The 27,176-nt window shown below is 37.3% G+C and overlaps 1 protein-coding gene across 5 annotated transcripts in view; it reads right to left on the bottom strand.

The window, feature by feature from the left end:
- The window catches only part of UBR3 (ubiquitin protein ligase E3 component n-recognin 3), a 111,844-nt gene that overhangs the window by 75,031 nt on the left and 9,637 nt on the right, over positions 1-27,176 (bottom strand). For 4 of the 5 annotated variants that reach the window (XM_069861134.1, XM_069861132.1, XM_069861131.1 and 1 more), the window contains exons 2-13: positions 22,735-22,874; positions 22,180-22,338; positions 20,721-20,864; positions 20,058-20,107; positions 16,284-16,350; positions 12,359-12,489; positions 6,853-7,081; positions 3,662-3,841; positions 2,362-2,495; positions 938-1,024; positions 286-351; positions 110-199 (exon numbers count right to left, since the gene is read on the bottom strand). In XM_069861134.1, coding sequence (XP_069717235.1) covers positions 110-199; positions 286-351; positions 938-1,024; positions 2,362-2,495; positions 3,662-3,841; positions 6,853-7,081; positions 12,359-12,489; positions 16,284-16,350; positions 20,058-20,107; positions 20,721-20,864; positions 22,180-22,338; positions 22,735-22,874 — 1,477 coding nt within the window. The remainder of the gene's footprint in view (positions 1-109; positions 200-285; positions 352-937; positions 1,025-2,361; positions 2,496-3,661; positions 3,842-6,852; positions 7,082-12,358; positions 12,490-16,283; positions 16,351-20,057; positions 20,108-20,720; positions 20,865-22,179; positions 22,339-22,734; positions 22,875-27,176) is intronic. The other variant, XM_069861135.1, reaches the window with a different exon arrangement.

Raw genomic sequence — 27,176 nt, forward strand, 5'->3', positions numbered from 1 at the left:
TAAATACTTCTGAAAGGGCTTAAATGACTGGGGTTAGAAGAATCGGACAGCAACTATTTTTCGTGGTATAACTCTATCATCTGCATCCAAGTCAGAAGTCTGCCCATACCTGAATCTGAAGTGGGTGAATCATTAGTTTCATCAGCATCTCCTGATCTGGCAAGATAGTATCCAGATCTAATTCTTGGCATTTGACAGCCTAGAAACAAAAGCAAGCACATGATGTACTGAATAATTGCACTCAACAGGGAATATCCATCTTGTGTGACTAAAACATGTGCTTACCTTACTTAGAAACATGGCAAAGTAACGGTGCAGTGGCAAATGAAAAGTAACTTGGTTGGGAGCTGGCTGGAAGTAAAATAAAGATATTTTAATATCATATATTAAAAATCAAACCTACAAATGCCTTTGTCACAACCACCAAGAACAGTACCTTGACAGACTTACTTTCCACTAACCTAGTATCACTTCATCCCCCTGCACTTTCCGATTATTCAGAAATTTCCCTTATCCACACAGCTGTTTGTTTATCCTCTTACTAAGCCGCCAGTAGCTAATGACACTCTGAACTGAGGCGGCAAACCGCTGAATTGCTACGGTGGCAAAGCTGCTCCTCACTATGACTTCCGTTTTGCCATTGCTTCAGCTCTTCATTGAGCAGAAGAGCAGTACCTTAGTGGCACTGCTTTTGAGACTTATGCAGCTGAAGCTTGCGCTAGCAAATCTAATTCACTAGGACTCTACAAATTAAGGATCCTGGCACATAACACTGCAACTAGTAACTACAAAGTCTAATTTCAGCAAGCCAATCCTTTTTCAGTCAGTACTTAGGACCACGATTTAATTTAAGGGAAGGGCAGAGAGGGCAGGTATCACCTCTGAAGTTTAATCAGATCTGCAGAGTTCTTTGACTAAATTCACTAAGGATATTTACCTCATCTACAAAGTTGATAGCATCAAACCAGTCCTGAAGTGCTTCAAGGCAGTATCTGACAACATTTCGTGTATATTCCTGTGTTTCCTGCAGCAAGAGAAACAAGCGTAATACACAAGCCAATACAGTTAAGCACCACTGTTTTCCTACTACAAATAAACAGGATTATTTCAAGAATATTTTTACAGTGCATAATCTAAGCCCTCATCATATGGAAATTAGGAAGTGCTAGAATGGTTTCATCGTTGCTCTAGAAAATAGTCAATTTGACTGTGAGAATTAAGGCATCTTCAGAATGGTCAGCTAGTCCTAGTGCATAAATTTACCCATTTATTTTTACAAAAAAGAGATGCAAGCATAAAAAAAGTCTTTCCATGCAACCAAAAGGAATGGCTAACATCCAGTAATCTCTAAAACACTTTCAGATCCACTGAGGATGAGCAAAGGGTTCAAACATGGGAGTGAAAACATGACAGACAAGCCAACAGGCAGAGCAGGGAAACATACAGGCCTCGAACAAGAGGCAGACTTTCCCAACCCTAAGCAAACAAAAAAAAAATCAATTCTTCAAAAAAGCCAGAAATTGTAATTCAGTTTTCAAAGATAATTTAGATTCGTAAATTAATACATTACTAAAGTAGCAGTAAAACTAACATCACGGAAAGGCTTTTGCAACTGCCCAATCCAAAATGTTTTGAAGTTGAATGGTGCACGTGCACACATTTTTCAAGTGCACAGTTCAGTTCGAGTATTACTGTCTCACAGACGCTATTATGTATCCTAATATGCCGATTTTGAAGACAAGTACTTAAAAAAAACTAACCATAAAGTTTTTTTCCACATGTTAAGTATCCCTATAAGCTGACAGATCCGCTTTTTACTATAATTTAATACAGTTTACGGTCTAACAAATAGTAACAACTCTTTGCTCTACTTTAGGAGACCATGAGATGTCAGAACCTAAAAGGCTTTCATCTCAGATTGTCAGTAAAACAACACAAACCCATAAGTTACTCCCTTTACTATTATAATGAAATATGCATCTGCAGACACAATCAACGTTAGAACCACATTAGGGACAATTTACGTATCTCCCTACCACTGAACAAAGGCAGAATGACGCAGAGATATTTATCTAGTTCTTCATCTGATTAGAAGTTTTTCCATGCATACAGACATATGGAATGACTATACATCCTGAATTTGTAGTCCCAGTTCTGGAGACAATAAATTAGGTACAAGTACAAATTCTACACTCACTATACACAGAATCTAGTTTGATCACAGTTTTACATATGTGGTAGGCAAAGAGAGCAAAACCCAAGTCTTTTCAAACATAAAACATACAGACCTTTCAGATTTGATAACTCTAGAATACATCATGAATAAAACCAAGAATAACAACAGCGAGGTGTTAGCCTTACCCTAACTTTGCAGTGTGACAGAAGACCCCACATCGGCTGGGCACAGGCTTCCAGCTCAGCAGCGAAGGCAGCATAGTATGTCTGTGATTCAAACTCCACATGCTCATTTAATTCTCGTTTATTTAAATTCATACCTTCAAAGATTTAAGCAGAGTTATACAATCAAATATTTAACTAGAGCTAAGTGGAATGCAATATTTTTAGTGCTATGCACTCACATACCTATAAATACAAAAAAACCACAAATTGTATCAATCTATCTTACCTAGCAGCAGAATAATGGATAAAATATGAGAACAAGCATCAAAGTTTGAACAGAAATAGATCAGGAAAGAACAATAGATGTAGATTGGCTAGTAACTGCGGTTCTTGCTGTTCAGGTGATGTTAACATGGACTGCAGCCCTTCTACTTTGAACCTCACTTAGTCAATGTGAACATTAGGATAGAAAATATCTGGTCCTCTTTCTAGGCAGAACACTTACCAGTACTAAAGAGTCCACAATTTTTAAATATTTTTTTAAAGAATAATAAAGAAAAAAAATTCTTCACAGCAACACTAAGAGATTTATCAGATTAATTAACCAATACTTAAATTTTGAACCTCAACAGAAAAACACTCCTAGTACAAGTCACAGTTTGTGCTTTCAGTACAACCTGAGACTTCTGGCACCAGGAATCTCAGTCAAGTGTGATGGAGCTGCTCTTTGACTCGTACACACAAGACAAAGATCCCTTAGATCTTAGATGGGGTGATGCTGAGGAATGGGAATTTTATGTAAGATAGATAGTGTACTTATAGAACACCATTCCTGGTCCCAAGATGCTTGCTTAACTTTGAGTCTTCCAGAGGTGAAAGTCAAACAGGGCTCTGGTGAATCTGAAGTTACAGTTGCTCTTGGGATATGTTAAAAGTTCTTATTTGATCAAACAACAACAGACAGACAAAAGGTGAACGAAGGTAAGTTCTACTCGACATACAGCATCATTTTCCCGACAGGCACTCACTTCTGTAAGAAGCTCATGACCATAGGGAATTATTTATCAAGCCATAGATGGAGTAATCGAAATTTTGATTCTAAGTAAACATTGAACCTCACACCAATTTGGCAGAGGTACCTTGTTAATTTGATTTTCAAATCTAGCTATTTTCTACAATATGCTGTTCCCTTCCAGGAATACAGGCTTATAACAATACTACTGACTTAAATATTTACAGACAGCAGTATAAGGATTTTGCTACAGTGAATGTTCACTGTATTAATAACCTTTTATTAATGCTGATTATAAAAGTCACATACCTTGAAAGAATGATACAAAATTCATCCATGTCACCAAAAGACCATGATCTTCCAAAAACTTCTTGGCCACACTTTGGTGTGAAAGTATGTTTATAAAATCACTAACCAGGGGCCAGTAAGTATTATTCTTCAGTAGTGCCTCCCCACAATTCACCACAACATGTAAACTATTTTCTTCATCTAGATTTAAGAGAAAAAAAAAAAGGGGGGGGGGGAGAGAGAAGAAGAAGAAAAAGGAGTAATACTTCTTTTCCTTGTTGTAATTTTTAAATAAAGTTATGAGGTAACGAAAAAATAACAATTGGGGTTTACTGTAATGTTGGCATGTGGATTCTGAGAAGGAAAGCAGAGAAAAGCACTTCCACTCTGAATGTGGGAGAGAGAGGGTTTATGTATCCTTCCTCAGACTAAGGCAGGAGAAGGTTCCCAAAAGTAACAGGCAAAAGGTTTTTAACTACTGAAGAAAATATCTTTTTTTCTTTTTAGTCTGAAGTTCTTTATTTTGTTGGTTCATTGGTATAAGGAAAAAAAATTACTTTTGCCTGTTACATCAACAGGTTTTCTAACTTGAAGTCACAGAGTTTTTTAACCTTGACAAGTTTTACTTTCCAAGAATACAGCAGATTTCATCCCAAAAGATACACTACTCGAGCTGCACACAGCTATGAACAGCCACTTTCTCGCTACCAGAATGTAACAGAGCTCCATTCCTTAAGACTGACTGCTGTCTATTAAACTGGAAGGAACCAGAAGCCAGAAGTGCTCTGTGGAGCTTCTCAAGCTTCTCTGCCACATTTGATCACGCACTCTTTAATCTCTGTATCATTACGTGGTACATTTGTGAAGAAAGGAAGCTAGGTCTGGTTGCTCAGCTGCCTCGTTCCCATGTGCTCAGACAGCCTGTCCAAGCACAGGAGGGTAACATCTCAGCTGACTCTGCCCGAACCCACTGAAGGACTCTGCAAAGAGCCAACAGTTACATGTGGCTGATTCTCTGCCCCAGCATAGATTAGACCAAGCCAAAGATACTTCAAATCTGCACTGACATTGCCTCTTATTCGGGGTACTCTACAAGCCAGGGTCAATGCAAGGTCAGAGAGAGAGTTTTTTAAAGGATGAACCATTAGCAAAACTTTATCCTTAGAGTATAAATTCTTCTCCCGTGAAAAGTTTAGTAGGAGGAAAGTGCTTACAGAAGAAAAATAGTCTCGGAGCATAGGGCATAAATCTTTCTCGGGAACCAGTTTTATCACCCACTCCCATATTTCTCCTTTCACACCACGTGCGAGTGAGATAAGCTGAACTAGTAACACTTTCCAAACTAGTAACACAGCTCCTAGGTCAACTCTGTCTCACAAATGCAGTTTGTCACTGTTCATCCAAAATGAACTGTGTACTTTTAACAAGTGTCAACTGTCCAAAAGACAATTAGGATCTGTGAGCAATGTAAATTAAATATGCAATAGCAGATCCAATCCGTGCTCCAGGTTCTCCTTGTTACTCTCCAACATGTTTTCTTCATCTATCCATTGGCTGGATTTGAAAACTTAATCTCATTCAGATACTGAACGTCCCACTTGTTTGCACTAGCTACACAAACTGCATTCTTCTCCATTTACCTCACCGGCACAGATTTCTAACAGACTTCTCACTGTTTCCAGCATCATAAGAGATACCTTGAACTAAACACAAGATATAAACCCACAGAGCCGCAAAAGACCACCAATAAGAAGGGGGGGGGAGGGGAAAATAATAAAGTATTTTATTAACATTTTTCTGTCAATTTACAGCATGCCCAACCCCTCATCTATAAAGTAGTGAGGAGGAAATTTTTTGAACAATGAAAAGCACCAGCCAGATTCCTTGATGGAATCTTAACTAAAAGAAATCACTGGTGTTGAGGAAAGGAAGCAGGTAATTTAGTGTCTTGAGACAGCTGCTCCAGGGGTAAGTCATTTTTCACAAACCTATCACAGATACATCTGACATTTATTTTACTTACTAGCTATAGCATACATCATTAATTACCAGGAAGTTTCTGCAGCCAACGTCTCATCACAGTCACATTCCTGTTTGGCTGCAAGTTCTGACCCATTAGAGAACCTCACCACCATGCCAGCAAGCTCCCATACTGACCAACAAGCAACATTCAGAAGATGATTAGAAAGAGTTTTAAACTACATTCCACCAATATGGCATCGGTTTCACAGAAGTCAGTTGATATACAAACTCTTGAAGATTCAACATTTTCCTGTGAATACTCCGAAGCAATCCATGTGGTGCAACATAAAAACCTCTCATGTCAAAACACAGCTGAGCGAGGGCACTCTTTAGAGTGGGAGGATTTCCCACTTCAGCACAGTCACAGTCAGTCTGTGCTAGGCTATACACAGAGTGGACTCAGAGACACAGGGTGCTTCAGATAAGAAAAATTACAATTTCATGCAGAAGGTGATGCTGTCAGCCTATCTAGAGGGTATTTTCAAATTCAAATTAGGATTAAGGGGGCTGAGAAGTCTGTGGTCTGTTAGCTATATGAAAGCATGAAAAACAAGTCAGCAAGATTCACTGTGACACAATTTTCAGAGAAGGACAGGTAAAACGAGGAGAGTAGAAAGGGGGCAGTTGTTTTCACTAGAAGAGTTGCACAGTGTATACTAGTCCAAATTCAAACTGCCACTCTGTCAACCAAAAGATTGATCAAATGATTATATTTACAAAGTATTAAATCATTCTTCTCTAATTATATCAGGTTTTAAGGCAGGTGAGAAAAATTAATATATTTTAATTATTTTAAAATTTTTAAAAGTATTTCACAAGCTATTTCTTAAATTAATAAAGGTCTCAACCTGCATATATAGTTTCTCATTCAAATGAGTTCATATGTAGTATTTATGCATTTTACCCCACAAATGAAGCATCTACAAGGTAAAACACTATTCTAAACTATATGACACTCGTAAAAAAAGAAAACTCTACAATCAAAAAGATAAAATATCAGTATCACTCTTGCTAACTATCTTTACATTTATAGGACACACTGAGACTCAGCCTCTACCATATATTGATAGATCCGGTGTATTTTTGGGCTGAGGTTGGGAGCTGTCAATTGACAACTGAATAGAGAGATTACGTTTCCTCTCTAATCAATTTATTATCCATGGAAACAAGCAACAAACAAACCAACCTACCTTGCAATTCACTTTTAATAAGGCAACTTTCCATCATATATAACAGAACAGTGACCATAATATCCAGCAGCTGACATTCTTCTGTTACTTGGCGTGCTAATTCTTCATTGCTGAACAACTGAACGCTGATATGCACAATTCTGTTAGACATTGTGTCTGATTCATGGCTTTTCTTCAGTGTTTTCATAATAAAAGCATAATGCTGAACAAAAGTTTTTGTAAAAGCAATCTGCAAATTAAAAAGGATTTTACACTAATAAGCACCACACAAAAAAATATCACTTTCTTCCATTATAAACCTTCCTTTGCAAAAATACAGTTAACACATCCTGGGAAACACCAGATGCCACGACAAAGCAAAACTGAGGTCCAAGTATTCCACATCAAATTTCTAGAAGCAGTCCTCACAAAGAGACCCATCTATAGAGGGGGTAACTTAAGCCTCCAATTTTATTACCTTATCCCAAAATATATATATATTCTACACTTCCAACACCAAAAAAAAATCCAGAATGTTGAAACAAAGAATATAAAGCCTGAATATACCTGTGAAAACAGTAAACTTCCAATAGTTAACTTATCCTAATTTTTTTACACCCTGAAACAGTGACAAGCGTCCCAAAATGATGCAACGTGAACAATGAGATTAGCAGTGCCTAATAAAGCCACCTTATCACTTGCATCCACCCTTCCATGGAGTAAGGTTTTCATTCATCTGTCCAGGATGACATTTCAACACTTAATCTCATCTGCTATCACAACATCCCCAATAATTACAGTCATCAGCAAGCTTTGCTATTCTTTACATAACTGGCTTTTTGGTTTGTTCTTTTTTAAACAGATCTGTATTTAAATGTATCAATACATATACATAAAAATTGTAGTACAATTTCTTGTCCCACTCCATTAGCCTCAGATTGCTTCATAAGCCAAACTTTTGCACTGCATATACATGTGTGCATATCTGCCAGCTTTGAAATCACTTCTCACTTAGTACTTTAAGTTCTGAATTAACACCATCTGGACTTGCTTGGCTTAATATGAAGAGATAATACAAGCCACACAGTGACGAAAATTTTCAGCTCTAAGTCTAAAATCCCCTGTCTGTTTCTTCTGGAAGTATTAACCTTTCGTAAGCATAAAATCAGAAACTTTAAAACCGCCCTCAGGCAACTGTCTTTTCACCAGACTGTATACAAATTCCTACTCTATTTTACCTGCCTCAGACTCAGTGCTCCCCTATTTTTATTATAGGACTACCATGTTATTCTCATTCAGAAAACATTTCCAAAAATATCATGATGCTGTAATGCTGCTATTGGGCACAAAGCCCACGCCTTCCAGAAAATTTCCTCAAAAATAAAGCTGCCTGTCCAATAAAATGGACCAGGGTGGGGATGGGTACATCATGGCAAGAAACGCTACAACCCTGCTTAACTTGCCCTCCTATAGCTGGTCAACAACGATAGAAACCTGTATAATTTCAAGTGTCTTCTACACGCAGCACCTGGCACAACGGTAACCGTTTTCAGCTAAAGCCTTTTCAGATCAACATATTCACAATACTCGTACAGAGTTAAAACAAGATTATTCTGGTGTTCCAAGGCAAAACAACCTATCATACGACTTCCTTTAAATTAAAGCATAACACAACTTTAATCACCAGCAATGACACTTAGAATAACATCAGAATTTTTATGCTATTAATGTTAAGCCTCAGGCACGAATGACACACCTCACCTGATACTTTAAGAAGTTAGTAATTAATAGTATACTTTATGTATTACTTCTCCACACTATATTACGATTAAATAGGATTCTCAGGTTCTGTGATGTATAAGCTACATTTTACTTCTTTTATATAGCACTCAATTCAAGTGGACTGCAAAAACACGGCCCTCCTCTAAGGAAAAATTTTGGAATTTTTTATGTACTTATTTTAAATCAGCATGCATCAAAACATTTTCTGTCTCCCTCAAATTGAATAATGAAGTTCCAAAAGTACTGTAGATTCACTATCAATATAGCACAATAATAGAGACTCTGCAATACATTTAAGAAAAGACAAAGCTCTACTCCTACATTCACTTGGAAGTTAAACGAACAAATACAACCCTTTCCAATTTTGCAAGGAAGAAATTCAGCTCATTTCCAGACATTAAAAATCTGAAATACTGCGGTAAAGTGTTGTACATGTATTAAAAAAAAAAAAAGAAAAAAGCCACAGTAGGTCAAATAAGTCTATCCAGCTCAGTATCCTGCCTTTGAGCAGCCAAAGCTGGTACACGACTAAGGAAAAAACCAGAATGGCACAAGAATGCAGATATTGACATAACACATTGCCAAATACTTATTCAGCTCACCACCAGTTGTAAGAAGTGGTTTCCTAAGACAGATTTGTTTTCTGTATATTTAGTTACCTTCACTGACTAACTCTCTGTGATCTTCTGCAGCCTCTAAATTTCTAGCCTATGCAAAAACAAAATTAATTTTTCTATCTGGTCTTTCCTCTTGGTGGACACTCAACAACTGCAGAACTTTTAGAAGCCTAACATCAATGCCATGTTTCTGTCAGAACTCGCATCTCCTGTGTTTATGTTTTTCAATGCAAACAAAAAGATTATTGTGCCAGGTGAAAGCTATGCTAAAATTAATTTTCCAGTAGAAAAACGGTTCTACACAGTATGTAGTAAGGCATATCCAAGGCTTAGTAAAGTCCTACTGCTGCAACAGCTGCCTCAACATTCGCTATGGGAAGTGCATGACGAGGCACAACAGTTCTGATTATTATGTTTGTTGATTAATTATTTCTACCAGATGCTTTTGCATTTCTCTACATCCAGTATTCCAGATTTCAGCAAGGCTCTGCTCTAGGACGATTTACACTCTTCCGTCAGCTTCCTGTTTATCACCAACCCCTTCTCTGCCTTCTCCTTGGTCACATGAGCCTTAGTTCCATTTCTTTTGCTTTGATTCTTGCTGAAACCTTGTCCATATCACAACACCTCTAATGTCTTGGAAGCTCTGGTATATTTCTCCTCTGTTTTCTTTTTCTTCACTTGTAAGTCTTCCAAGCTTCAAATGTCAGAGAGTACTGGAAGGGACGCCTTGGGCACAAATCCTGTAAAGCAAAGACCACACTGTTGTTCCATTTCTCATATGCAATAGGGTGGAGGGAGGGAAGAGCCGGTTAACCCAGGATTTTAGCCCACCCCTTTCAACACCTCTTTTCAATACTGGGAACCCTAAAAGAGAAATCTGTTTTCCTATTTAAAAATAAATCTGTGCAACAGGTTACTGGTTGCTCACAGACTGCTGCATAGGGCATGGCAGATTCACTCAGCTCTACTATGTTTACACTGGAGGTCAGAGATTTCAGCAATTTCAGAGCACGTGCTCAGTGTCTGGCTAGCTCACTCAGTTTGCCAGAAAAACAACCCTAGTAGAATTCTGCTGCTTTAATGAGCTAAATTAGCTCATGAAGAATCAGACAAATTGAACAACAGCCAAGACAGAAAAAAATTAATACAGTACATGTGGTGTAGATGGGATGAGAGAAACCAGCAGAATGGCGATAGATCACTTGGAACAGTTGACATCCCTGTAACAGTAGCATTCCTACTGTTTGAGGATGCAACATGATTCAGCAGCAAACAACCTTTTCCTTCACAAAAGCTAAATGGAAGCTTGAAAAATAAAATATTCTTCTAATTCATCCCCAAACTTTATGTTCTCTCTGTACACACACACATAAAAGGCAGAGCCATTCCTGGTAGAGTAGACACAACCCTCATAGACATGTTTAAAATTCATGCATCATTGATATAGTTTTACAACAAAGCACAGGTATCTTGGTAAAAAATAGTGTAACTGCTTTCCTAGTATTTCTGTGCGGTACATTTCCCCACTCCGAGTTTCCTTACTACTGGAAAATACATTTTAGACAATCACAGCAACCAAAACACAGATTCTAGGATTTCAGATAGTCAGGATTTGTGCTAGTAATAAATCACAACATGAAACTGGTAACAACAACAAAAAAGAATGTTTGAATAACCCTTTCATCTGAACATACAGATTGGTGGGGTGAAGATGGATTATTTCCAGATAGAGGTGGCAGTCAGTACAGAAACCAAACACCCATGATATCCATTCTGAGTACGTAGTGAAGAAACATTATGAACACGGTGAAGAAAGGCACTGATAACAGTGGCTTGTTGTCAAAGGCAAAAAGATCCCATGACCATTAAAAGGAATTGTTATTACACAATATATTACAAAAAGGTAAACATGGCAACACTTACCAGATCCCTCCATATGCTGTTAGCAGTGGAGTGTTTTTACATGCATGATTTCAGCTCCCAGCGGATCAGGAGAACTGGACATCCACATGGATCCCAAATATCAAGAAAAGTTCAAGTTTCATGGCAAGAGATCATCAGTTCAGAAGCCTCCATGTATCCTCGTGCATTGGCTGAATCCAAGACCAAGATGAATCTATGCTGATATCCCAAATCAAAATGCTGTCTTGACGTGGGCAGTGTATTTCTGAAGGCCCATATCTTATCTTTTTCTTCCTTGAAAGTCATTTTCATATCCTTTGCTTTGATACAAGGTTGGACTCAATGATACAAGAGGTCTTTTCCGACCTGGTGATACTATGATGATTCTATAGCAACGTTTTAAGGGGGCACAAACACAGGGCTGTTCCATTATAAACTATCATTTTTTAAGTCGTCTGCATGCCTAGACTTCAGGATTTCTTCATCTTTGCCTCACAGCAGGGATTGAGAAGGTCTAAAGTATCTGCATGGCTCAAAGGCAGGACATGATCAGAGCAAAATGTTAAGCCTCATAGCTATGTATGCTAGGTCTTGGGAAAGCATTGAGCAAACAAGCAAATCTGGCTGCACACCAAGATTTAAAACGGGAAGATGACATCCAGTCTCCACGACTCCAGGCCAGGAGACACTTGGTATGGACAACTGCAAAACTCTAGAAGGCTGCCAAAATCACCTAGGGCATAGCTGCAAAAAGAACACTCACACTGCAATGGCCTATACAGAGAAACAACTGACAACTACATCAGTTACAATAGGAATGAAGTCACCGCGATTAGTTACCAGTCAATACCACAGTTCAGGATCATTTAGTCCTGATTCGTATCTTTTAACGCATAGAACCAAATTTACAAAGTTAAATAAAACAAAACAAAATCCAACACATGCAAATATGCACTAACAGCCAAAAAGAAAAAAAAAACAAAGCAGAACACAATTAATAACACTGCTCCAGAATTATCTATCTTGTTTTGATCATATCTTTCTTCAAATACTATACACTTTAGACTCTCTAAAAAAATACTCAAAACAACGTAAAATCTATACATTATATTGCAGCTTATTATTCAGATATATACATATGTGGTTTCATGCAAGGCATAATACACAGAAAGCATGTGTACAAAAAAAAAGACATTTCAGTTTGAATGAAGTACGTCAAATACCTTATAATCTTGATCTGGCAGCATGTTGAGTAAGAACGTCACCATCTTCTGTGGAAACTCATATTTTATTGTCCAAAATAATAATTCTTCTAGAAAACATTTATGCTTCAAAACATCCATGATAGATTGATCTGCACAAAAATTTGGAGGAGGGGATGCGTAATCTAATAATTATTAAAACTAAAAACAATGATAGTGCAGTCGCGCTGTCTTATATACAGCTCAGTAATAAAAATTTAAAAACATCTTGGTAAATGAACTCTGTAAATATTTTTTTTTAAAAAATATGGGAAAATTAACATGGTCAACACTGCACAGCATCACAGTCTGTAACAATAAGAAAGACCTCCCAGAGAAGCCAATTAAAGCTTTCAGTGCAATTCTACTACATAGAGTCTGGTCTTCATTGATTGCACTGAATCATATCACCTTACTGTAAGAGATCCACTGATTGTAATGAATCACAGTCCCTTGCACAATATTTACACAGCCACTTCACTGAGGGAAACTCAGTTTATGTAGACTACTACTTAGCTCGATTAAAAAAGCAAAACAACAAATCACAATTTATTGTTGAGTGATGTGTTCTATCAGCTGTCTTATTTTTAAAGTAATCTATGTACTGATTGACCAACCACAATGTTGTTTGTTTGGGGTTTTTTAATATAAAAGTTACTATAACCAGATAACCAGGCACCAGCTCCTGACGATACCAGAAGCAGCACCCTCATCTTCCCCCATCCAACTCCTGGCCATTCATTCTGCCCCCTTACTCACACTGACAATACATGCCTGTAGGGTACCTATATAGCACTCAACTCATCTTTCCATTCTATCAGCTGTGTTTTCAAGCAGATCAATTTCCTGATTGCAAAGCTGCATAAACTGACCTCTGCTAGAATAAACTGCTCACGAAGCTATGGCCTAACACAACATAAAAATACTAAAATATAAATACTCTCTATTTTCATTCTTCAAAAGGTTGATAATTTACAATTTAAAACTACAAGAGTCATTGTTCAGTCCTATAACATATAAAAACTAAAGAAAATAATAACAATAATAATAATAATAATAATGCTCCTTTTTACCTAGAAGTCAACTAGAACTGAGGAAGTACCCCGCACCAAATCTCATAGTCCAATGGGACTACACAAAATGCTCCCATAAGCACAAATTCAAAAGCACTCAAGCTGAACATCATCTGGCCTTGAAGACTTGCCTCTTCACCGAAGTACGACAGCTCTGGATTGTTCTGGATGATAGCTCTGGATAGCTTTCTGCCTGTCCTAAGCAAGGTAGGCATTTGTGCTTTGCCTAAGCCTCCATTTTCCACCACTGGCAAAGATTAGAGATCCCCCATCAAGTGACTGTCAGCCCAAAATACCTCAGGAATGGCAAAAGATCATAAGAAATAACAAATAAATTAAATTTTAGGGATCTCTTCAAGACTCTTAGCAAGCCACATAAAAAGAAGAATATGTTTTATTCAATATATTCTACAAGCACTGGAACAAAAAATTACCATCACATAATCATGAAAGATAACTTAATATTAAAATATTCTGTAAAGCATTACACTTCACCTGCTGTGCCAAACATATGGTGATCATTTACGTTCTGTCCCTCGTCTCTTGTCAAGAAATTGCATATGTGATTTTACTGTCCGTGAAAGCTTGGTAGCCACTCAAACTGAAGTCCTCTGTCCACAGAACAGAGAGCACAGGTTTAGGAGCACACCAAATGCCCGACTGAGAACACCAGGCGTGGAGACAACTGACAACACTACCTGTCACTGATGCACAGCTTTCTCTGACATATATCACAGTTGAACAGTACATATCCAATTCTTTACACATCAGTATCAGACAGGGATGGAAGAACACATATCCACCTATACTTGCTACAGAATTTAAGTAGGCAGAATGCTCTTATCCAACTTGGAAAATTTGTCAGGAACACTGGGATTAATGTTTCCACTCTTGTGAAAAGCATCACAAGATTTTAAATTTCTTTCAACAAATAAAAAAATAGTGCTTGTGGGTTTAAAATAGTCTTAAATATCTGATGTTTAAGATGGATGCAGGATGCAGTCTAAAAATCAAATAAAACAGAAGCTCACCCAGTACTCAGTCCCATACCTGTATCAGTGAACCTCACCATAAAACCTGTATTTTCTGTAAAGAAATCTTCTCTCCTTTCCTAGTGCCACAAAAGATCCCATAGACTGTTGTAAATATCTCTCTGGAATACAAGTCTTAGCGTTTCAAGATATCCTCAGTATATAAATAACCCTCTATGAAGACAGTACCACTAAAGATCTAGGATGGGACAGGGAGTCTGCCTATATGGAAAAAGGTAAATCTGTTTTTATTCAATACTCAGTTTTCTAAAATTTTCTTTTCATACTCTTATTTTATACCCTATTGGACATAAAATATGAATACTGAAAACTTCAGAAAACTATTTGATATTTAATAAAAACAGATACTTACCCTTCCCCCACTGGCAGACTCCCTCCTCTGGGGCTGATACTAGGAGCTATCAACATCATAAGCACAGTCCATGCTGGGATGCCTCAGAGGGGGAAGACTGCGACCCTGGGGGGAAATGAAATGTTGAATTCAAGTATCACTTTTTCTGAAATGCCACTGCCGCCAATACTGGTTTTCAGATCTGGCAGCTTCTACACCTGAGCTTCCTCCCTGCCTATTTCCCATAATCAGTTACTATGCATCAGAAAATCAGCTCTTTTTTTCTTACTCTAACTTATCTTTCAGACAAGTTAGCAGCTGCTAAAATTCAGGACAGCTCTCTTTGGATGTTTAAGTTTCCTGTGTTTCTCCAAAGCTACCACCTTTTCTGCTTATTATTCTCTGTCATAATCCTTCACATGCCATTTCTAAGACCAACTCTTAAAAACACTGTTGCCAAATGATTTCGTTCTCTACTTTTCCAGCTTCCTAAGCTCTTTCCTTCAATCTGAAACCACCAGAAACAATCGATCTTACTTTTCTCGTACTCCTCACACCACCTTCACTACCTTTTCAAGTTCATGAAGCCCTGCATTTCAAATTCAAGTCCCAGACCTTCACTCCAAAGCCTTTCCAGAAATTTTACTCCACCTTTCACCACAAGTTTTCCACTCAAATATTCTTTTCTCAAGGCTAGCAATTTTTGTGCCTCCTATGTCAGTCTCCTCATATTCATATTAAAAACAAACAAACAAAAAAAGAAACAAAAAACCCTAACAATGGGTTCTTTATTTTAAAGTAGTGTTATTTAAACACTTTTCAGCACAAAACCATGTCAAGGACAAGCACAGGATAGGCTAGACACTAGGAAGCCCTATGGTCATTCTTCAATCAAAACTTGCACTGACCTCAATGCGATCACTGCTCATGTTGGACTATAAACTGCACAGAGGACTAATTTCAATCCAGAAAAATAACAGAGCTGTTGCAAAGGAGACTTCATTCAAGTATCTTTTCTTAAATTTTACTAGAACAGTACAGAAATATCAACCAGAAGCAGAAAGAACCGCTCTCGCCTGGCTGTGAGTACAATCACATTGCAGAGCAGCACAATGAAAAAAAAATTTAAGAACAAATACATCAGAAACTTATTTCCTAAGCTGTGCTGCAACCTTACCAGCCACACAGTGAAAACTGAATGAATTTTTAAAGCTTACAACACAAAGGTTACAAAATGACTGGTTAGACATCCAGACAGCTATTCACTCAAGGGAAAATCAAAGTTGCCAATTACCATCGTTTCACTAGCTACTCTTTTTTAGAATTTGCTACATTTCATACCTGTCACGTGCAGCACTACAGTGCCTGGGAGGTGAATGAATAGTGCTAGATAATTTTAAAGATAGATATAAAAGAAACAGGATAAACTGAGATCAGTACTTCATAAATACCTTTGGTGGTGCTGCTTAGTTTCACCCTCTTGCGCTTGCCCACACCTTGGCTACCATCCTGGTCCTCCTGGGGTTGGAGAAGAGTTTAAAAAAATCGATAATCGTATGTTTAGAATTTTAAGCTCTTAAAATTCTCGTTTAACTATGAAGCTAAAACCAGAAAAGCCCTGAATATGCTCTCTTCCCAGAAAAATACTTTTACTGTTTACAGGAACCATGGACTCCATGCAACTCACTAGAAAAAACACAGTTTTTTAAATTGCCTTTTTCCCCCTATAGGCAACATTATCATCTGCAAGTTCAAACATCTTCATTTATTAAAGTCATTTTGCAAGGTTGCTTGCTTTGATTTCTGAAACTGATTCATCAGTATGGTTTGCGGTTTTCTGTTTCCTAAAAAAAAGTATCAGTAACATACTAGCTATTAAAGTTGGCAACATGAATAGCTAGACATTTCCTAATCAATGTAAAGTTTTGATGCAAGAATTAAGTACTTTTGACACCTTTAAGAGGCCAATTCTAATTGCTGAATTGTAATCGCTTGTTCCCTGAAGAATAATGGAATCACTTTATGCAGGCACTTGTCATCTGAAGCTTTCAAGGCACTCTGCAAACAAAACAGCAAAGATTCCAAAGTGCAATGTAAATTAAAACATCACCACCACTTTACAAAATCTAATGCTGGGTGTTATAAAAGAACATGAAATTACAGGACTATATTGACCTGCCGTAATCATTACTTACAACAGCAGTCCTAACGAAACAGTGGAAATAAAGAAATATTCCTACTGGATCTAATAAATGATAGATAATTAATACAGACATCTACCAGTAAAAATACGTCATCAATATCCTGCTCCTCTAAGTAAATGCTGTATTTTACATCCAAACTTCAGTGCAATGATAAAGAACCTGATATTCATGAAGGTGACTATCCTTTCCTTCAGAGAAAGATGATTCATATTTTATATCTAAGAACTAACAAAAAGTATCATGTTAATGAAAAGCCTGAATTCTCCTATCTTTCCAGTACTTCCATCTGGAAATGAATTCTGACATGCATTTGAACTCTTACGCGTCCTGTAGTCCTTTTGAACACATGCTACTTAATCTTTGTGGCCACATGCTACTTTCATACTTCAAATCAGGAGCCAGTCAGTTGTAAGGATGTTGCCACTGCCCACTCCCCAGAGGGGCCAGGTACTCTAAAGCAAAAATCAGACCCTCTGAGATGTTACTACGAACTGCAGGACTCTGCAGTTTAAGACTCCTGCCCTGAAGAACAGTAATCTAAATTCCTGTAGCTAGGAAGGTGACAGCCGGAGTTCTGAAGATCTCTTCAGCCACCTCAGTTAATTCAGTTGCTAAAGGGCCTTAACCAGAAAATAATGCATTTGGGTATACAAATTGTGATTGAAGTGTTGGATTCCAGCCTCCAACACCACCACCACTCTGGCAAAGAAAATGCATTTCCCCTTCTACAGCATGAGAAAAATTTAAACATGTAACAGCCTTCATTGCAACTTTTGAAGTGACTTCACTAAAAGAGAAAAATTGAATGACTTATGGGAAAGGCTTTCCTGAGAACCCTTTTCCCCTCAATACTGTTAGACAGTCACTTCCACTGCTTCAGTAAGGTAGGATTAACTCTTAACTTCAAGAGCAGGAGATTTAACAGCCCTGAAATAGCGATTGCTAGGTCACACGGTACCTGCCAAGCCCAGGGATAAAGAGCAAGTGAATGAGAAAGCAAATGTAGAACACCTTATTTCTACCCACTGAATAATGCTGTGTAAATACACCTGAATAACAGCAAAGATCTACGTAGATTTACTTTACATTATAGAATATTTAGCAATGTGTCACATCTGTTATAAGTCCACAGAATAAACTTTATTTAATATTAGATACGATACACAGATTTTTGTACAACTGCATTAAATGGCAATTGGAGTCAATAACTACCTAATAACTACATAGCTGAGTAACAAGGTATTCAGTGCTCAATAAACTACAAGGGCAGCCAGAGACACCCAACAGAAAAAAGGTTTATTCATCAGTGTAGCAAAAGCATTCACAGACTGGATTTTTTTTGATTCTTTGGAACATTAAAACTTTTTAAACAGGAGGACAGGTTTAAGAAAGGCCTTTTTTCCTCCTTTTGCACAAAGCAAAACAGAAAGGAAGAAAACTAATAATGAGTTCTCTCCAAAATACCACAGAATGGAACACAAACCATCTGAGAAGCAAAGCACTAGTAAACCTATACTGGGGTGGGGTTTTTTGGAGGACTTGGGGGTGGGGAGGGAGCAGGAGCCATGATACAACAAAACAAAACAACCCACAACACATCTCAGGATACAACCATACTTCAGATTCATTTTCAGCTTTCTATCATCTGCTGTTGTAGCAGTTAAACTAAATACTGAACTAGGCAAAACTTTTCAAGCCATTTAGTTCCCTGCAGAAGCACTGCTCTAACTTGTAGTCTATGTAACTTTAGCAGTCCAGCCTCTGATCTGTGAAACAATACTATCTTTAACCCTTAATTGGTAAGAAAGAACATTAACCTTTCTGGATTCATTTTAAATACCAGAAGAAGAAAATCCAGTTAAAAGTGTACTCTTGCCATATTTCTCACTTAGAACATAGTTTTTACTCTGCTACAGGAGAATATAATAAGACATAAAAAAAAAAAAAAAAGCCCTTTGTAACTTATGGGACAGCGCAGGGGAGAGGAAGGGAAGTCATTAAGCACGACAATTCTTTTCTTCATTTCTCTAGTAACATCATTTTTCTAAGGAGCATTTCAGTCAGAAAACACTACTCAGGTTTAATGACATTAACTTGAATTGCCTTCTTTCGTGGGCCTTAAAACTGATACTGTCAGCAGTCCCTCGCTTTTTTATTTGTCATTGGTTTGTTTATTTGTCAAGTGATGGTGAAAAAACAACAAGCAATACTTTGAAAAAATGCCACATTATAAATAGCACTGCTGAAAGCTTAACAGATGCTGCTGTGCTCATAACAGAGGCAAACATGTCATACAACTGTTTTAGACATACAACAACAACTGGTTTTACTTCAATACTTGTTCACATAGAATACAATGTAAGCAGAAATCTTATGAAAAACGATAATTAACATTGTTTAAAGTTTGTTTTACTACCCTACCAGAATGGTTGCTAAGGCTTCTGAGCTGAAACCAGGTTTCAGAATATAGGGAAAAAAATATGAGAATAAATCAATAAAGTAACTCTACCAGAATGTAACTTCCCTTACTAAATTTCACTTATTTATTACAGCTCAATCTGAAAGGAGATTCCCTCCTTTTTACTCCCACTCAGTATGGCTGGTAAGTAAGGTCAAGTCTACACATGTGAATCTATCTACAGAGAAATTCTCACTGCTGCTGTCACCAGTTCAGCTGGATTCTTAAGTGCCAAAAACTGCTTACATCATTCAGAGCACCACATGCTTTAAGTTTGCTTTAATTAAGTCAAATTTACTTGATAGTGACTTTTTACCTGCCTACACAAGTTTCTTCTATATTATATACATAAACTAAACCGAAATACTGTTAGCAAAAGTAAGAACTGTTCAAGATGTCCTTAGTAAATCAAAGGCATAAGATTGATTGCTTTATATTTCCAGTTATTAAAATGGAGAGGATGTGGTAGATAGAAGAGTTAAGACTTGTGGGATTTGGCTGCAAGCATTCTCTCCACTTAATATTTTGTTGCAGTTCATTATAGTCTTTAAAAACAGTCTCACCTCATCTGAAGAATCCCCTTGTCCTGATGTTGCCGTAGCCCCTGCTAAACCTTTTGAAATAAAAAACATTCAGATTCCTTTTGTAAGTATTATACTGAAAATAGAGTATTTTATGGTACTTAATGAGCCAGTATGAAATGAAATGCTACATTAACTTCCTTTAAAAAGATACACAGCACTGGACTGAGAAGTTGGAACAATATTTCCAAGCAATGCAATACAAAAACAGGAATTTGCAAATACATTCCACTGAAGAACTTCAATGTACTGAGTTAAGGGGGATGTGTTCATTCAGAAACTGCAAAACACTCTCATGGCCTTCAGTGATCAAAAAAAAAAAATCCACAGCACTTTTGCAAGAATAGGTGGCTTAACTTAGTTGTAGTGACAAAATTCCACTACAAGCAATTTCATCTTGCCTACTCAAATTCCACTAATGCTATAAATAGGAAGTGATGTTTTAGTATATTAGTAACAAGAAGTTAATACGTTCAACTTTGTTGATTGGATTAAAATTAGTCCTATAATTTGGTGGTGCACTAGGTAACGAGTAATTCCTTAAGTTTCATTGAGATTTTTTAAAAAATAAATAAACTAAAAGAACAGTTTATATAAAAATCAGCAATAATCAAGTCTTCTTATAAAATATTTTTCTACACAAACCTTGAACTGCCAATGTGCTGGTTCCAGCTCCTTGTTCCTGCATACCACACGCAATTTTATCCTCAGGAAATGCAAGTCCAGAGCCTTTCAAAGCAATGAGGTACTTTTCATGACTTTTCTTTGCACATGCATTCTCTCCAACACCTTGAATACATACGTAAAACAGCAATAAAGTACAACAGCAGCTACTTGGTTCATATACTCAGTATTCTACACAAGCAATCTAAAAAATGGTCCTACAACTGTGAGATGAAGAAGCTAAAAAGTTTTTCCAGCTGATGAACTGAAATCCAAAAGACCAGAAACCTCTTCAGATTTTTGCTTCTGACACATTGTTTTCTTCTAAAATTTTGTACTTCATTTCTATTTCACCAGCACTGCCACCATTAACACCACAGTGGAAAAAAGATTTGTTCCGATACTTCAGAACAGTCGGGTTTGGACAGAAAGGACAAGGACCCATGACTTCCAATAGGAAAAAAATAAACCAACAAAATCCAGAAATGGTAGTACATCATATATAGTTTCTAATATTTTTAATTTTTCTTTCACAGTTCAAGTTTTGAGAGCTGCAGTTAACAGAGACTGGTCATAAAGATATGATTGTCTCAACTGTTTGATGAAGCAAAGTAACACGGCCTGCTCAGGACATAAGATTTTCCACAAAGAAATGGATTGAATAAAACGCAGCACATTTCTTTATATATATTGTTTTTCTCAAAAATCCCTTTATTTGCTTTCCCTATCCAGAAACTGCCTGTTCTTCAATTAGGTGCTCCCCAAACCAGTTATGGCAACTCAAACCTACAATAATTACTATTTGTTCCACACCTATGCAAAGGACTCAGAAAAGACACCTTCTAATTTTAAGAAAATAAGATGGAGGTAATTTATACTAGATCGGTTTGGATTAATAGTAACTGCCTGATATTTTCAGATTCACTGTGAGATTTGGCACAGGAGGGAATAAATAATCAGGGGGCAGGGGGGAAGAAGAGAGGAAGAAAAGAAAGAAAAAAAAGAAAAAAGGCTTTACACAGAAGTGCAGGACAGACAACGGCCTTTTGCCATTCAGGTTTCTTCTAGTAACCTCTGTGAGACCAGATTGCAAAATAAGTCAGACATATTCCACTAACTAAGCTCACTACGCCTTGTTTGGAACTATGAACCTGTCATGTTGAAATCACTTTAAAGAGAAAGGATTTATTATAAAAACCCTTTTGAAACAATGTATCTTTATACGGTTATCTGGGACACAGAAGATAAGTTTTGCTGTTACAACTCTTAACGAATGCTTCTAGTCACTCCTGAAGACAAACCCCCTTCCAAGAACAACAAAAAATATCCTTAAAAAGGGCATTTTTCTGGGTTTTGAGAAGTCAAAAACATGTAGAAACTGAAGTGATAAACAAAACTTATGCCCTTAAATTCTACACAAATAGAAAAAACACAGACATACCAGAACTAAGATCTTTGTAGAACTGTTGGCTAGTCAAAACCTGGGTAAGAACTGACCGCATTGCCCCTCCCATTTTGGTCAAGTCTTCTAGAAAGGAAACATGAGGCTCCAAGACCTGGAGGATTTTATGAAGGTCCTTCTCTGATGGCAGATCAAGAGCTGAAAAACACATAGCAAGAACTTTTGGTTTAAATGTAATGTAACTTGGCCAAAATCTTCACAAGGCCAAACAGCTATGATCATCACAAAATAAATTAATATATTCAGAATGCTCTAGAATACATACATACAAGTTGCAAATCAATCCTGGTTTCATTTTCTGGAAGAGCTCAACACAACGCCAAGTAACTCTTAACATATATTTAAAGAGCTCTTCAGCAGAGAAAAAAAAAAATCAGAACTGCCTGGCCAGGCAACTACTTTATTAGATGAAGAGGCACAAAATTCAATGATGTAAATTACAGTTAGCATTCATGTAGTGCGCCTTCACACACTGCAAAGCAAGAGATAGCGGCATGGTAAAGTGTGCTAGATACATGCAAATTTAAAACATACCAGGCTCATTATAACCCTCTCTTAAGTGCTGAATAAGACTAAAGATGAACTGTGGAAGAACTAATTCTGACATCATCAACAAGTCTTTCGGGACACATGGAACATTTGAATTCGATTTAATCCGATGTCTTTTACAAAACCTATAAAACAGATGAGAAAAATGTTAGCCAAGCACAGCTCAGCAGAGTTAATGTATACTAAGAAAACCATTACTTTCTCCATTTTTCAGAGTACATATTTTTCTATTAAAGGTGGGTTGGCATTTCAGAATCTAATTTCCACACATGTTCAACCCCATTCTTTTTTCTAAGTCCAGCATGTAATACAGGTGTCAATTTTTTCCCCTTCTCAAAGTTTACGTATCTAACATCCCAGTTTCTTCCCATACATGTTAGAAGTATCTTCCATTGAACAATTAGAAGAACGCTGAATTTTTCTTTAAGACATACCTCCCAGTTTCTAAACAACCTCACCGAAAGTACTGAACTCAAACAGTTCCTTTCCTTTCTGAGAAATAGCCAGAGGCTGGCCTGACTCTTCAAGTCCTCATTCAGATACCAACTTTATTTCATTAACGTCAAAAGACATTAAAAACTTCCAAAAGCAGAAGAGGTTGCAGGTCCGGTATTTATTTCAAGTGTATATCAGCTAAGGTTTACTGATCAAGGGATGATAGCAGCACCCTGTAAGAGTTTGGCAAATTGTTTCATTTACAGAGAAAAGAAAACATTTCTTCTTTGGAGAATTCCTGTATGGTGGTAGTTGAGGCTTGGCTAATGCACAATGACATGAGGTTGAGCCAAACACCATTAGAGCAGACAGAATGATTTCCCACTGACTTAACATGAGCCTGACTCAAGAGCCACTAAATACTTTCCTGCTCCCTATCTATTTTTAGAGAGGACATTTACCAACATCAAAAAGTTATTTATCCATGTCTGAAAAGAAGCTAACAAGGAATAAAGTCTAAAAACACATCAGAAAAAAGTGAACTTTACAGGAACGATTAATTAGATTTCAGTAATTTTTCAACATAAAGATCCAGAAATGGATTCAACTTTGTTTGGAATATGAAAGTTGTTTTTTAAATTTATTCATGTCTTCATTGTATTTGCTATGCCATATTTTCCAGAAGCCTGCTACTTTCTACAACATAAGCTTTTCTTCTTTGATGACAATTAAAGTATCACCTTTAAGAGAAGGAAATAGAAGTCAAAAAGCAAGCATCTGAAGTGAGAACACAAAAAAGGAGGATGCAAGCCCAGCTCTTACACATTGGAGGTTACACTTTTCATTAAGATAAACAAGGACAGTATTATCCAGATGATTCTCAGTTTTTATATACAGCCTATACATCCCTGGTGAGGATGGGTGGGAGGGGAGTGTCTGACAGAAAGAGTTCAGTGATAACTGGCAACTTTCTGTTAATTAATGCACAAGTGGATGATTTCCACTTTTGTCATTCACTTTTGCAAATGACATTCACAGAAGTTACGAAACATGATTCCCTTTTTCACTTTTGTCATTCGCTGCTGTCTCATCCACAAACAGAAACTAGAACTGCCATAAATCACACATCTGGCCTGATCTATGCTGCAGTACAGGACCTCATTTATTATCTTAAATGTATTTGGTTTCCCTTTCACCATTATCCTTACAGGGAGAGATCAAAAGTAAATAAAGACTTAAAGGACTCACAAGGAAAGAACGGCTATGCACTGTATTTTAAAATCTTCTACTGGTCCCCCTCATATATTTTGCAACCACCCAAAAGATGTTTTTGCTGGTTATGATCACAAGCTAAGGAAGCCACCATTACAAAACTCACACATAAAGTTGCCTTGAATCCCAGTTTCTGCTAAGCAGAAGGCCTCCTTCCACAGGCAGCAGAGCTTTTTATTTCTAAGAAGTCTATGCAACCATAGCACTTGTGAATCACCCTACAGATTAATTATCCCAAATTTAACATATCCTGTAGCTAAAGGTCATGAATCATGTGTTCTCTTGAGACTCCCAAGAAAGCACTATTGACTTACAAAGTGTGCTTTAATTACTATAATAACACAGGTTCTGGAAAAACAAGGAAGAACCCAAATTTAATTAACTGTAAGGAAATGTCCTTTCACTGTCACATGCACGAATTACAGCAGTTCCAAACGAGGAACAACTTCTTTATATCAAGCCCTAAACCTTAAAAGTAGGAACACCAGTATCATTTTACAAGATGAGCCACGTTCCATATTTATGGTTCAAAGGCTTCAGAGTATTGTCTGAAATCAATATATTATTGTAGCCATTCTTAATTAACAGCTAGAAATGCATACATGGTAAGGATCCTATAATACACCCATACAGACGTGACTCACCTCTGGAAAAGCTACTGCCCATTCTGAATTTCAAGGACAAGAACAAATCAAAGCCACAATGATGCAGAAAGCCAATGCTCAGATTTCATTATTTACAAACCAGGCTGAAGAAATCTTACTGAGCCCAAGTTTGTAATAGTCACCCATGAGACTCCATTTTATGCTGAATTACAGAAAGCCAATCTTGAAACAGCAATACTGAAATACCAATACTGTGTTCTACTCACAGCTCCATTGCCTTTACATGGTGCTATAACAATTATTCTACAAATATTGATCAAAATGTCAGACAAGGGCTTGGAAGATCTTCAGAGTTAACACAGCAGCTGATTTAACCAAAGAAGAGCCAGAACCCCAAACTGTGCCATGAAAGAAACAAGTTGAAATTCCTTACACAGGCAGAAGGAGACACCTGCGACAGACTTCTCCAGGGGTTACACAGTCACTGGACAAACAGGAGACAAAGCTACTCCATAATCAGTTCCTTATACTTCTGAAAGAGCTTCCTTACCACAGCACCAGTTAAAGAATGGTTTGTCTACCTAAATCTGCATTTCAAAATGCTTCCGAGACTACCAATCAAGCATTGGAAATCCAACACTTGGAGGAGGTCTAACATGGACACAACAAAACACAGGTCTAGGGGGTGGGGCAAAACCACTGTCTTTTTTCCTTATTCTTTTCTCCAATTCAAAAGTATATTCTCGGGTTTGTTTGCTATGCAGTTTCCTGGCTCTGAACTTGCTTCTTTTACAAAAGGACAATGCTAATTTCAGCTAAACCAGAGAATAACACAGTAACTTTCAATTAAATAAAAACAGAGCTTTAATAGGCAATCTTGTTAACGTGACTTCAAATATAATTTCTCAAGTTTCTTATGCAACATTGATACCCTATTTGTAAGATTCAGAAGAACAGGGTTGACATCTACACAAGCAAGGAATGCCATCCATTATTAACATAAGCAACATCAACATCTTCTAAGCAACCTTCACTTTAGACTTTGCAGATTCACTCCACTCTCTCTTACTATTTCCATCTTTAATAATTCTGCCATGAATTTCCAAAACGTATTTTAGAAGTGGCTTCAGGCAAAATAAGTCCTTTTCCTTGGGTTACAGTTTCACAACTGCTCAAGTTGAGCTAGAATATTCCTGTCACAATTCTGTCTCCAGCCTTCATTTCTTCCAGCACTGGCACTCGACTGATCCAGTGTTAAGCCAGCTCAGAAGCTAAGCTAGCAGAAGTTATTTACTTAAAAAAATTCACTAGGCCAGGTTAAATCCACCAGCACTCACAGACCTGCCTCCTTGGAAATCACACTGAAATCCCTGAATCATGCTGCCATCATCTCTTTCCTTGTTCACCTGACAAGAAGCAAAACATAGAACAAAAACCCAACAAAGCAGATGGATGCTGTCCTGACCATCTAACAGACCAGGTAGACACAAGGCTTGCTGTGAAGGCAACTCCTCTGCTTCCAAGGACAATTCTTAAACTTCCCCAGTTACAACAGCAGCCGATAAAAGCCTTCAGTAGCAGCTAGACCTCACCTCTACAGCTTTTGAACATTTCCTCAGCCCTCCTTCCACTACATCCCACAGCATCTCAAGTTTCAGTTGCATTTCAGAAACCTGACGTTAAGTTCATGCATGGACAAAAGGCCTGTTTTTACCCTTACTTTTCTCTTGTTTTGTCCCCTGCCTCCCCATGGTTACAAATAATTTGTTTTACACTGGATCACGAAGCTGTCAAAAGGCAGCATCCCATTTTCACAAGCCTTACAGTCCTACGGCACTATGAATACCTGACTCCAACAGTAGCTTTTAGGGACAAGAATCTGGGACCCAAGTGAAAGTCACTAGAAACCAATTCCTAAGCAAAGAAAGTAAACCTATCCTTGATTCTTTAGTTCAGTAACAATGTCAAGTCTAAAATGAGCTTTTATTTAAGACATTAATTACATACATCTCATATTGTGTATCACATGACTGACAATGTCATTAATGTTTCATAAAGTATTCAAACAAAATGGGTAAGTTTTGCAAATAAGAATTCAGCACACTTAAAAAGAGC

This window comes from Phaenicophaeus curvirostris, chromosome 7 (genome assembly GCF_032191515.1).
Source record: "Phaenicophaeus curvirostris isolate KB17595 chromosome 7, BPBGC_Pcur_1.0, whole genome shotgun sequence".
Lineage (NCBI taxonomy): Eukaryota > Metazoa > Chordata > Aves > Cuculiformes > Cuculidae > Phaenicophaeus > Phaenicophaeus curvirostris.